Source organism: Ranitomeya variabilis, chromosome 1, assembly GCF_051348905.1.
Source record: "Ranitomeya variabilis isolate aRanVar5 chromosome 1, aRanVar5.hap1, whole genome shotgun sequence".
Taxonomy (NCBI): domain Eukaryota; kingdom Metazoa; phylum Chordata; class Amphibia; order Anura; family Dendrobatidae; genus Ranitomeya; species Ranitomeya variabilis.
Genome location: NC_135232.1, coordinates 775282185 through 775296637, shown reverse-complemented (window position 1 = coordinate 775296637; position 14453 = coordinate 775282185). Strand labels below are relative to the sequence as shown.

General features: G+C 39.7%; 1 protein-coding gene across 1 annotated transcript in view; it reads left to right on the top strand.

The window, feature by feature from the left end:
• The window catches only part of LOC143784099 (disintegrin and metalloproteinase domain-containing protein 10-like), a 276865-nt gene extending 263731 nt beyond the window's left edge, over positions 1–13134 (top strand). The window contains exons 14-16 of the mRNA XM_077271955.1: positions 2909–3126; positions 9589–9685; positions 12012–13134. Coding sequence (XP_077128070.1) covers positions 2909–3126; positions 9589–9685; positions 12012–12145 — 449 coding nt within the window. The 3' untranslated portion in view covers positions 12146–13134. The remainder of the gene's footprint in view (positions 1–2908; positions 3127–9588; positions 9686–12011) is intronic.
• The last annotated feature ends 1319 nt before the right edge of the window (positions 13135–14453 follow it).

The window sequence follows — 14453 nt, the reverse complement described above, 5'->3', positions numbered from 1 at the left end:
GCCGGGTGCAGCGCCGAGGAGATCGCGACATCAGAGGGTGAGTATAGCCAATTTTTATTATTTTTTACATTACTATTGATGCTGCATATTGCTGCATATGCAGCATCAATAGTATAGGCGGAAACCCGCAGCGGAAATAGCGGAACAAACCGCGATAAATCTGCAGGGATAACCGCAGCGGTTTTGCCCTGCAGATTTATCAATTCCGCTGCGGGAGAACCTGCAGAGCACGCCGCAGAGTGTGCACATAGCCTAAAGGTGCAGAAATGCTGCAGTTCCGCACAAAAGAAGTGACATGCTGCGAGAAAAAGAAGCTGCGTTTCGGTGCGGCCTTTTCCGCAGCATGTGCACAACAAGTCTGCGGCTCCCATTGACTTACATTGGTTGTGCACTACACTGCGGATTTGATGCAATTCAGTGCGGCAAAAAACGCTGCGGATCTGCAATCAAATCCACAATGTGTGCACACAGCCTTAGCATTTAGGGAACAGAGCAAAAAAGCCAAGCAAAAAACTAGTGTGGGATTGCACTTTTTTTGCCATTTCATTGCACTTTGAATTTTTTTCACATTTTCTGCTACACGACATGGTAAAACCAATGATGTCGTTCAAACGTAGAACTTGTACCGCAAAAGATAAGCCCTCACATGGCCATATTGACGGAAAAATTATGGCTCTGGATAGAAGGGGAGCGATAAACGAAAACAAAAAAGCTCCAGGGGTGAAGGGGTTTAGAAACATGGATATGGACATATCTATGGAAATAGACATATATCTGTATGTATCTATCTATCCCATATCTATCTATCTATCTTCTATCTATCTATCTATCTATCCCTCTATCCGTGTGTAATGGAGTGTGGGTTGGACAAATGTAAAAGCGAAGGTTGGACAGAAATGACATCACAAATCTGTTTGAAGCTAGAGGGGGGAGAGGAGGGAGGGGTTAGGGTGTGTTTTGGAGTGGGTGTGCTAGGTTCAGGCTTAGTAGCAGTGCAATGCATCATGGAACTTGTAGTATTAGAGCACAATGACTCAGGAGAAAGGAAGTTGTCGATTAACCCCATGAGAGCTGAATCCAGCACTAAAGTGGGCTGCTACAGCATGATAAAAGGTAATATTGCTAAAATAAACACAGTAGATGTTTTCAGTGGCCCATAATAGCAAGATTTATGAAAAAAAAAAGGTTATAGTAGTGGACAACTTCTTTAATAAGCTTCAATGCTTATTGGTTTGAAGCAGATCAGGTGATGTATATAGGTATAATGAAGAAGGATTTGGCCTAAGGATACAACCCCTTTTATCAAAGTGTCCAGAATTATTAGCTGTTTTACTCAGGGAAAATGTGACAAAAAAGAGACATACCTGACTCTGAAAAGTCAAAAATTGGTAAAACTCTTACAAAGGGATGCACCTTTGAGTATCAAATGTGAAGCGACCAGGAACCCATTATCTTCCAGTGCTGCCATATTCCAGAACTGTAACCTCCCTGGTGTGCTAGAATGTACAAGGTGTTCAGTGCTCAGAAACATGGGCAAGTTAAGGAAGGCTGAAACACAACCACCTCCAAACGAAAAACATAAGTTGAAATGTCAAGACAAGGCCAAAGGCTTCATGGACTGATGAGATGAGAGTGACCCTTCAAGGACCAGATGGATGTGATCGTGGCTGACTCAGTAATGGGCACATACCTCCACTTCATCTCAGACGGCAGCAAAGTGGAGGTGGGGTACTGGTATTGGCTGGTATTATTAAAGATGAGCCAGTTGAACCTTTACAGTTTAAAGTGGTATAAGAAAAAGTCTGCATTTTTCAAGGAAACTGTGATTTTTATACAGTACAATGCTCCATAGCATGCATCAAGTACTCCACTGCTTGGCTAGTCAGAGCAGGCCATGATATACTCTTTCTACACCTGACTTAAACCCTATTGACAACTACTCGGCTCTTCTTAAACAGGAGATTTATGATGAAAGAAAACAGTACACCTGTCTGAGTAGTGTCTGGAAGGTTGAGGCTGTGGTTGGTGCTCCCAAAAAGTTGTTCGTTAACACATTTGGAAACTGACAGACAGCATGGATAGAAAACTTATGACTGTTATATAAGAGAAGGGTGGCTATATTGGACACTCATATTATTTTGAAAATCAGAATTGTGCGCATTAAACGCATATGTTTTCTCCTATGAAATACAAAACCTCACTTTTACTTTCTTAAATATTCAGGTTTCAGGTTTATTAACCTTTAGGACCGACAGCAAGGCAGTTGTGCAATAATAAAATTAATAGCCTATTACTTCTGCACACTGTGTATACAGCTCATTTTATATGATTTAATGGTGTTTCCTATGACTGAAATATTGATTACATATTCTTAGAATAAGTCATCAATGTCACATAATTTTGGGGAGAGTGACATAGCACCCCCTCTGATCAGCTGTTTTTAGCTCCTGCTGAGGCCAGAATTTCATGGTATACAGAGCCAGAACAGCATTATGCAGTGCTACAGCTGAGCTCCCAGGGGCGTAACTATATGAAGTGCAGGGATTGCAATCACATCTGAGCTCTGGAGCCTGCAGGGGCTCAAAAGGCCTTTTTTGGCCCTTATGAAAAGGCCATTAGTATTAAATAATTGCTATTATTGAGGCTCAATTGTCACTTTTGCATTGGGGACCACAAGCTTCAAGTTCCACCATAGAATTTGCATTTCCAGTGCAATGCTCCGATTACAAAATGCCCAATACACGGTATAGTATATGGAGTCATGCTTTTTCAGCTGTTTACACTGTGTACTACTGTCTGCTGTCTGACACCCATTGATCTATCTGATATTAATGGCCAATCATGTGAATATAAACACTTTAATATCTGGTTATTGTATTCTAAAAATAATGTGTTGACTGATTTACAGGTGATGCGTATTCCTGTAGAAGTACCAAGTCTTATGAGCTGGGACATCTATTTAATATGACTTTGATATTTCTACCTGCTGGTGCACCATGTGAGAAGAGACAAGGTTACTGTGATAAATTTCATGTCTGCCGGCTTGTTGATGCAGATGGACCCATTGCCAGACTGAAAAATTCATTCTTAAATTTAATAGAGCTTGACCCTGCAGCCTGGATGAAGGTAATGACATATTTTGTGATAAATGATTTACATAATAAGTACATTAGCAAATTTACACCTACACAGGAAAGCTTGTAATTACTCGCAAAGTACATGTGAGGGAGAGGAGAGAGCATGAAAGAGAATGAATCCATAAGAGTTTACACTTTATGGGTGAGAGAGGACCCCATTGACCATAACGGTTTAGCTTTAACAGGCAAGAGAGAAAGGAACCCTCTCACCATGAGAGCTTACACTTTATAGTCGTAAGAAAGACGGAGAGAGAGAAAGACAGGAACCTGCTGAACATAAGAGTTTACACTCTCCAGGTGAAAGAGAGAGAGCGGGAATAGGCCCATCTCACCATAAGAGCTTACACTCTCCAGGCGAGAGAAAGAGAAAGGACCCCTCTTACCATAAGCGCTTACAATTTATAGGAGTACGAGAGAGAAAGAACCCTACTTACCATAAGAGCTTACAAGAGAGAGAAAGAGAAGACCAGTCTTGACCATGAGAAATTATCCTGTTAGGTGTAAGAGAGAGACAGGATCCCTCTGACGACAAGAGCTTACACTCGCCAGGTGAGAGAAAACAACTTACACTTTATAGGCCTAAGAGAGAGAGAAAGGACCCCTCTTACCATAAGAGCTTACACTGAAATTTAGACTTAACATAATGTGAACTTTTTTGTTATCCAGCTCTTTGTTTTTTACAATCCCTTCGTGAGTCAGGACTTCTAGAACTGCAGTCCAATAAGTTTAGTTTGAAAAATGTTGATGTTCCTGAATGGACAGTGATGAATAATAATTAGTTAAGAGTCCTTTAAAAAGTTGTCCAATATTCGACAACCCCTTCTCAATTTCTGTTTTTCCCCCCAGTAAAATAGTAACACCTATACTCACTCAGGTGCAGGCACCATTGCAGCGGTGTCAGCAATGGCTTTTCTGAAGGAGAGAACAGTGAAACTGCTGCTTACTGAGTACAGGAATCATATAGCATAACAATGTCATGCAATCCTTGGGAGAGCCAGTGCCGACACCACTGGAATGGTGCCACCACTGGAGGTAAGTTCTGGTGTTATTATTTTATTTGGGCAAGTATAATGATTGAAAGGGGATTGTGTGAGTAGTGAAAAATAGCTTTAATTCTCGTTACTATTATGTCTTAGTCCAGGGTGAAGATTTGTGAGAATTTGTTCATCATCAAGTTTGCACAATTAACACCTTCAAGACCTTGGATGTATCCATATGGCCTGTTTGGGAAGGACTTCCTGACCTAGGACGTATGGATACCTCCTGGCGATTTTGTGCCACAAGAACTGTGCGTGTGATCACTGCTGGTTGTTCAGCTAAAATCATAGCTGACACCCGGCTCTCACTCACTGTCAGGAGCAGCACCCGCACTGCTCCTGCCATTTTAACCCCTTAAATGCTGTGATCGATATCAACCGCAGTGTTTATAAGGCAGGGAGAGGGAGCGAGCTCAGCTCTGATCAGCACCACTGCAAGATAATCGTGAGGGCCTGATTGTTGCTATGGTGACCCGTGGTCATCATGACGACTTCCGGGTCACCAGGCTATGGAAAGCCGCTTAAACCATGCTCGTGCATTGCACTGCTTTATAAGAGTAGCATATGTGAAAGTCCCATAGAGGGACTAAGTAAAAATTAAAAAAAAAGAAAAACATTTTCAAAATATTTTTACAAAAATCACAAAATAATGATAAAAAATATATATACAATGGCCAAAATAATTATTTGATACACTGCTAATTTTTCACATTTTTCCACCTACAAAGAATGGAGAGGCCTGTAATTTTTATTGTAGGTACACTTCAACTGTGAGAGACAGAATCTTAAAAATAAACCAGAAAATGACATTGTATGATTTTTACATAATTAAATATTAGTATTTAATACCATAGAGAAACAGAACGCAATATTTGGTACAGAAACTTTTGTTTGCAATTACAGAGGTCAGACATTTCTTGTAGTTCTTGACCAAGTTTGCACTCACTGCAGCAGGGATTTTGGCCCACTCCTCCATACAGATCTTCTCCAGATCTTTCACGGTTCGGGGCTGTCACTGGGCAACATTGAGTTTCCGCTTCCTCCAAAGATTTTCTAGTAGGCTCAGGTCTGGAAACTGGCTAGGCCACTCCAGGACCTTGAAATGCTTCTTACAGATCCACTCCTTAGTTGCCCTGGCTTTGTGTTTTGGGTCATTGTCATGTTGGAAGACCAAGCTGCGACCCATCTTCAAAGCTCTTACTGAGGGAAAGAGGTTGTTGACTATGACAGTGTTGCCTTGTGACCAAGCTGCTTTCCTATTGTCCTATAGCCCAACCCAGCCTTGTGATGGTCTACAATTTTGGCCCTGGTGTCTTAAGACAGCTCTTTGGTCTTGGCCATGGTGTAAAGTTTGGAGTGTGCTTGGTTGAGAGTGAGGAGAGGTGTCTTTTATACAGGTAACAAGTTCAAACAGGTGCAATTAATACAGGTAATGAGTGCAGAGTAGGAGGGCTTCTTAAAGAAAAAGTGACAGGCTTGTGAGAGACAGAATTCTTGCTAGTTGATCAAATACTTATTTCATGCAATAAATGCAATTTAATTATTTAAAAATCATACAATGTCATTTTCTGTTTTTTAATTTTAGATTCTGTCTCTCACAGTTGAAGTATACCTATGATAAAAATTACAGCCCTCTCCATTCTTTGTAGGTGGGAAAACGTGCAAAATCGGCAGGGTATCAAATACTTATTTTCCCCATTGTATATATATATTATACCCATAAATTTGTATTTTTATGTAAAAAAAAGAAACAAAAAATATACACGTTTGGTATCACCACATCCAGCGACCCAACCTATAAGACTGCCACACTAGTTAACCCTTTTAGTGAACACCGTAAGAAAATAAATAAAAAATGAGGCAAAAAATATGTTGTCTCATCATACCACCAAACAAAAAGTAGAATAAAACACAATCAAAAAGACGAATACAAATAAAAATGGTATAGCTGAAAATGTCATCTTGTCCCACAAAAAACAAGCCACCAAACAGCTCCATCATTGAAAAAATAAAAATGCTATAGCTCTCAGAAAGCAATAATGCAAAATAATTATTTTTTCTTTAAAATTATTTTTTATTGTGTAAAAGCGCCAAAATGTAAGCTACCTTATCAATTTTATCACCTGAATTGATGTTTTTAGTTAATTCTGCCTTCCAAAAATCAAAACAGAAAGCGATCAAAAAATGATAAGCTGCCAATAAAATCTCGTCCCACAAAAAAAGTCCTGACATGACACTGTGACGTTACTTTTTTACAATAAAAAGTGTCTTTTAGTGTGTGACAGCAGCCAAACATAAAAAAACAACATGAATCTGGTATTGCTGCGACCCGAACAAAAAAGTCGACTAATCACTTATACCATATGAGGAATGGCATAAAAAATAAAGAAAACCAATTCTTCACCTGCTGTTAATGTGTTCATTCTACTTCGCAAACATCGCAGTAAGGCTCGGCTCACATTTATCCTGCTCTCTACACTGAGTACTTACACGGGGTTTTAAGTGTAAATCTCTGAAATGCATGATTCAGACAGAACTCCCGGCGGACGATTACCTATGATGAGACATATGAGATGTCATCTGGCATGTGGTCTTTTTTGGCGTGAATAAAAGCACAGTCAACCACAGTTTTGAGCACTTCTGAAATGAAGGACAATGCTGGACACAGGCCATATAGAGTCCAGAGTAACTCTGCTGCCTCATTTTAGTGACTGCATCACTCGGGGGTTTCATCTGAATCACGTCACTCAGAGATTTAAATGGAAACCCCAATGTACTGTAAGTGCTTAGCATAAAGGGCAAGATAAATGTTATCCCAAATGTTATTTAAAATTTTCCCTACAGTTCACTGTGAGAATTTTTTATGGTGAACTGCGGTGAACTCAATTAGCTCAGCTCTGCAGCATGGGACTTTTTCTCACTGTGCTAGCGGTGATTTCACTGAGGTCACAGTGAAGTGAGCTGAGAATGCAGCCTCAGTGACCTGCGGTAACCTTGATGACGTCACCGCTAGTCACTGAGGCTGAGTTTATTCTCCCGTGGTTTCAGTCTGGACGGTCGCATCTTGGCACCATGGACATGGATTACGGCATGGGACATGTTCACTTCGGACAGGTGAGGGATATAGTTTTTTTATTTTTTGTTATTTTTACAGGAGACCAGGGCTTCAGTGTAATAGGCGTTAGGTGAGTATTATTGTTGTTTATTATTTTCTATTTTTAAAGTGGATGAGGGCTTCAATGGAATGGACATATGGTGAATATATCTTTGGTTTTTATTTTTTAATAAAAAGGTAAAATGGTATGCATTTCTATTTGAAATAAAGGACTTTTTTGTGTGTTTAGTTACAATATAACTATAGGATCTGCATCTAATAGACACCTCTCCATTACTATTCCGTGAGCTTGATGTCAGTACAGATGACGCGTGTGACCGACAGTAAACATTTTACTGCCAGTCACAGCTGCTGGCTGACGCTGTCATGTAATGACCTTACCACCAATCAGCCACAAGTGTTTCTCATGTTGTCATGCAGATAACACTCGATGTTTGGGGTGCTGAACCTGAACAGTAACACTGAGTTCCTGGAGAAGTCCTTGTTCGAGGTCCATGATGGAACAGTAGGTGTTTGGTGCGAACCCCGAACCTTACTGTCCAGGTTCGCCAATTTCTATTTACCACACCTCTAGATAAGTTCCTTGAGGGGTTTAGTTTACAAAATGGGTTTCCACTCTTTAGGCACATCAGGAGTTCTTCAGATGCGACATGGCATCCGCTAATGATTCCAGACAATTTTCCATTTCAAAAGTTAAATGGTGCTTCTTCTGTTCCAAGCCCTGCCATGTGCCCAAACAGTATTTTCCCTCCAAATATGGGGTATCGACGTACTCAGGTGTAATTGCACAACTAATTGTACAGTGCATTTTCTCCTGTTACCTGTGTGAAAATACAAAATGTGGGACTAAAACAACATTTTATGGGCAAAAATTATTTTTTATTTTCTCGGCTCAATATTATAAAATTCTGTGAAGCACCTTGGAGATTCAAGGTTCTCACCACACACCTATATAAATTCCTTGAGGGGTCTAGTTTAAAAATCTAGTGACTTGTGGGAGAATTTCCATTGTTTGAGCACATCAGGGGCTCTGCAAATGCGACATGGCATCCGCTATCTATTCCAGACAATTTTGCGCTTGAAAATTCAAATGTTGCTCCTTCCCTTCCAAGCCCTGCCGTGTGCCCAAACAATGGTTTTCCAACCCCTATGGGGTATTTTCATACTCTGGAGAAATTGCTCAACAAGTTGTATGCTGCCTTTTTTCCTGTTAAAACAATTTCCTGATAAAAAAATTTGGGCTAAAGTAACATTTTTATGGAAAAAAGTCAAATGTTCATTTTTTCCTTCCACATTGAAGCACCCGAAGGTTTAATAAACTTCTTGGATGTGATTTTGAGCACCTTGAGGAGTTTTCAATTTTTAGAATGGTGTCACTTTTGGGTATTTTCTGTCACATAGGGCCCTCAAAGTCACTTAAAATGTGATGTGGTCCCTAAAAAAATAGTTTTGTAAGTTTTGTTGAAAAAATTAGAAATTGCTGTTCAAATTTTAACCCTTCTAACTTCCTAACAAAAACATAATTTTTTGAAAATTGTTCTGCTGTTATATATGGTACTTGTAATTTACTAACTATTTTGTATGACATAACTGTGGTTTAAGGGCATAAAAATTAAAATTAGAACATCTCTAAATTTCCAAATCTTCACACATAAACACAAGTCAAGTCAGAACATTTTTACCACTATTATGAAATACAGTATGTTGCGAAAAAACAGTCTCTGAATCAATGGGATATGTTGATGCATTCCAGAATTATAACCTTATAAATTGGCACTGTTCAGAATTGAAAAATTTGGCTTGGTCATGAAGGTGAAAACTGGCTTGACGGGTGAAGGGGTTAAGGCCTGTTCAAAAAGTAAAGTTTTCATGTTGATTGTTTTTTCCTTTAGACAATTTTGTTAAATGTATACCCATGTCTAAAGTGACAGCCCTTAAAGGAATGTTTTCTGAATTGAGAGTTATTCTCAGACCATACCTTATTTATCTCTGGGTGTCAATCTTTTGAGAGCTCTTATTGAAAGATACCTGTTTTTCTCAAAATTGACCAATAGTTGCTGCCCTTTCACTGAATTTGAAATAGAGAAAGATCTATTAAGATTTTGTTGCAAGGCTTTGAATAGTTACGTCCCTGTACTGACAAAAGGTGGATCTCCTGGAAACAAAGTTTACTGGATATGTGTTGCAGAATATTGTTTTCTTCTTGTTACAAAACAAAACAATGTGTCCAAAATAATTTGGGTATAAAGTTTTCGCTAAATTGGCTTATATATGTATTCTTCTTTTCTATTTCATATAGACTCGATGGTGGGCGATTCTCCTCATTATATTAACACTTGGAGCCATGATGGCTGGGACGATATTTATATTTGGCCGGACTCTGGACTCCAGTATAGGTAACAATGAGAAATCTTAAAAGGATTGTGCCATAGATGCAAGTTTTCACCTATATTCAAGAGCGCTAATAACTTGCTGATCATTAGGACTCAAATCTGAGAACAAGGCTCTGACAGAATATTTCTTCAGACTTACAGTACAGACCAAAAGTTTGGACACACCTTCTCATTTAAAGATTTTTCTGTATTTTCATGACTATGAAAATTGTACATTCACACTGAAGGAATCAAAACTATGAATTAACAAATGTGGAATTATATATTTAACAAAAAAGTGTGAAACAACTGAGAATATGTAAATATGTTTTATATTCTAGGTTCTTCAAAGTAGCCACCTTTTGCTTTGATGACTGCTTTGCACACTCTTGGCACTCTCTTGATGAGCTTCAGGAGGTAGTCACCGGGAATTTTCTTCCAACAATCTTGAAGGAGTTCCCAAAGATGCTTAGCACTTGTTGGCCCTTTTGCCTTCACTCTGCAGTCCAGGTCACCCCAAAGCATCTCGATTGGGTTCAGATCTGGTGACAGTGGAGGCCAGGTCATCTGGCGTAGCACCCCATCACTCTCCTTCTTGGTCAAATAGCCCTTACACATCCTGGAGGTGTGTTTGGGGTCATTGTCCCGTTGAAAAACAAATGATGGTCCAACTAAACGCAAACCGGATGGAATAGCATGCCGCTGCTAGATGTTGTGGTAGCCATGCTGGTTCAGTATGCCTTCAATTTTGAATAAATCCCCAACAGTGTCAGAAGCAAAGCACCCTCACACCTCCTCCTCCATGCTTCACGGTGGGAACCAGGCATGTCCATCTGCTCACCTTTTCTGTGTCGCACAAAGACACGGTGGTTGGAATCAAAGATCTCAAATTTGGACTCATCAGACCAAAGCACAGATTTCCACTGGTCTAATGTCCATTCCTTGTGTTCTTTAGCCCAAACAAGTCTCTTCTGCTTGTTGCCTGTCGTTAGCAGTGGTTTCCCAGTAGCTATTTTACCACGAAGGCCTGCTGCACAAAGTCTCCTCTTAACAGTTGTTGTAGAAATGTGTCTGCTGCTAGAACTTTGTGTGGTATTGACCTGGTCTCTAATCTGAGCTGCTGTTAACCTGCGATTTCTGAGGCTGGTGACTTGGATAAACTTATCCTCAGAAGGTGACTCTTTGTCTTCCTTCCTTCCCTGGGGTGGTCCTCATGTGAGCCAGTTTCTTTGTAGCGCTTGATGGTTTTTGCCACTGCACTTGGGGACACTTTCAAAGTTTGCCCAATTTTTCGGACTGACCTTCATTTCTTAAAGTAATGATGGCCACTCGTTTTTCTTTACTTAGCTGCTTTTTTCTTGCCACAATACAAATTCTAACAGTCTATTCAGTAGGACTATCAGCTGTGTATCCACCAGACTTCTGCACAACACAACTGATGGTCCCAACCCCATTTATAAGGCAAGAAATCCCACTTATTAAAACCTGACAGGGCACAACTGTGAAGTGAAAACCATTCCCGGTAACCACCTCTTGAAGCTCATCAAGAGAATGCCAAGAGTGTGCAAAGCAGTCATCAAAGCAAAGGTGGCTACTTTGAAGAACCTAGAATATAAGACATATTTTCAGTTGTTTCACACTTTTTTGTTAAGTATATAAATCCACGTGTGTTAATTCATAGTTTTGATGCCTTCAGTGTGAATGTACAATTTTCATAGTCATGAAAATACAGAAAAATCTTTAAATGAGAAGGTGTGTCCAAACTTTTGGTCTGTACTGTATATATTACATAAAGGCCTTCATAGTATGACTCCACCTGGTGTTCAAAGTGTGTAGACTTGCATGCTCAGTCACTCTCCTTACAGTCAGTTCTCTGCCTAGCAATCCTATGTTCAGGTGGTCAGCCCTACTTTTCAGTGAAGAATTGCCTCCCTAGTTGTATGGCAATATAGCACTAGGACTACATTTTCAGCTTCCAGAAGGGGAAGAAGACAAATACTGTCCAGAGCCCTGCCACACCAGCGCATAACATAAGATTAGTAAAGTTTAACAATTTAATCCAAACTAATAATAATGGACATTAAATATTACAGCTCCTCACCATTTTCATTTTTTTGTCAGTGAATAAGAAAGATTTTTATTTACATACCTATAATATATCAGTGGCACCGTTACTTGACTTTCACTTGTTAGCTTTAGAAAGAAAGCAAGAAACTCACATAACTTTTCATATGATTAAGCTTGGTTTACATACATCCAGGAAACCCTTATAATATTTATTTAAATAAAAATCTTTTATTTTTGACACTTTTTAAAATTTATAAAATGGTTAATCTGTTTTCTTTTCTAGTACAAAAAACAACAAAGCCAACTAGTAGAGCTAATTCTAGAAGATCCAGGACCGACCATCAAGGACCTATTAGTGAGCAGGAAGAAGAATTCTATATGTCTTCCATTTATGTGCAATCAGAGACCAGAATCTAAAATAACAGTCTATATTGTAGAGAATCTCTAATGTGAAAGTAAAAGTTAAGGAAAGTCAGCTGAGTCTTTTGGTATATTGCTGTATTTTAACTAAGATGCAAGAAGATCGTTTCTTCACAATGATTTTATGCAGTAATTGATGTAAAAAGCCGCTCAAAAAATGCCATGAACCGAACAAAAGACTTATAGAATGATTGACAGTTTTTGTATATATACTGAGACGGGATATCGTATTAAACTTAAAAAAACTCAAAAACTGAAAACTATATATATATTGTAGCAAAGTCTGGTGGTCTGGGGTTAAATCCTATCCCTACAGGCTCTGATTATTTTCACCTGTCTGGCTCTACATATAACCAGGCTAGGTGTTTGCCTTAGTGAGTCAGCTGTGGGAAGCTGACCACAGTGGATTGTATTGGAACTGGAGAAAGAGACAAGCCTGACTTTCTCACTGAGAAGAGACTGCACAGGTCACGTTCATCAAACTGCAAATATCAGTGGTTGTTATGGTTGTTACAATAGTTGTCTTGTTTGACCAGATTGGGACTAGCTCAGCCGTGTATCAGTAGCCAGGGTCTGTGTTGTTTAGTTAGCGCCTGCACAGAACTAGGAATTTATGTTTATGGTTTTGTTTTGTACTGTGCAACCAGTGAAAAATAAACGTCACATAGTTTTAATACAAGTACATGAATGCTACCTACTGCCTACCTGAGAGAGTGAATCACTACAATTGGTGGATGAAATGCGAGTGTGAAATCCCAGAAAGCGCAGGCTATTGCAGTGCAAGGCTGGATAAAGGCAGCTACAAGCACTTTTCACCTATTGTGTCCCCCCCCCCCCCATTTCCTTGTAGATTGTAAGCTTGCGAGCAGGGACCTCACTCCTTTTGTCACTGTTTAAATTGTCATAACTTGCATTGAATTTGTCTGTTCATGTCCCCGCTTAATTGTAAAGTGCTGCGGAATATGTTGGCGCTATATAAATAAAAATTGTTATTATTATTATTATTACAATATTAAAACGAAGGGCTGTGGAGACACAGGAATCAGTGGGTGCTCTAGTATGTTAGCCAAAACTGCATGGGCCATGGATCATCCCACTGAACGCCTGGTCTCCGTTTACCATGGGCATAATACTACTCAGACAACACAGGGTGAGGGTAAAATAGCGTGGCAATATTTTATTGAACCACAAAACAGGCAATTAATACATAGAACAGTCCCAGCAAAAATACCCATGATGGTGAAAATTACAGAGTCTCACCCTTCCACTGACTTGCCTGGATAAGAGCAGCTGTGACTTCAGAGCTTCCGGGGCTGACTACCCCCACCTGTGGCACTCATAGATATATAACAACATGCTTAAGAAGCTGACAGTCCATTGAGGTACAAGGCTAGATGGCCAGAGGGTCACATCCTGGCTTCTCTGAACATCTCCATGAGTCTCAGGTGACTGGTGGGTCCAAATCCTGACTACTCCAAACATATCCATGACTCAGTATTGGTCAATGAAGCAGATCTGTATTCTTTCAGCTGGGGCCATGGTGCCCTAAGCTGGCATCCTGTAGAATGTCAAATCTATGTCCCTCATGATGTAGCCAGGATCTGGCAGCTATCCTGTAGAGTGTTCCTGGCTGTGGTTTTGTAAAGAGTCTCTAATTCTTTGGTCTATGGAACTCTTGGCTGGCTGGATGTCTTGGCTGTCTGGTTGAATATTGTTAGAGGCATATCCCACTTATATAGCTCACAAATGTTATCCTTCAAGTCAGCATCCAGAGGTCAAGAGGAAGATGTGATGAGGTTAACTCACATAGTCTGACTATTTACTCAATTTTCATAGTTTTTATAAATAATAATAATAAGACCAAGATAGAGCTTTTTGGCAAAGAATATAATTCTTCTGTTTACTGTAAATTGAACGAGGCCTACAAATAAAATAACACAGTAGTTACAGTCATATATGGTGGAGGCTCAAAGATGTTTGAGGGTTGCCTTCACTGTGTGCAATGCCTCAAGAAATGTAAAAATTCCCAAAGGATTTTGGGTCGCAATGTAGTGCCGAGTGTCAGTAACCTGGGCTTGCATCCTAGGTCATGAGTCATTCCAGCAGGACAATGACCCTAAACATACTTCAAGAAGCACCCAAAAATGGATGAAAACGAAGTGCTGGAGAGTTCTGAAGTGGTAATTCCAGCTCCAGTTGCGTAAGGTCTTTCACCACCACCTCTTACATACAGATGCTACAGAGAAACTGTGAATGGACACATTAAATCAATTAATTTTGCCTGCTTTGATAAATTTCTGAGTAC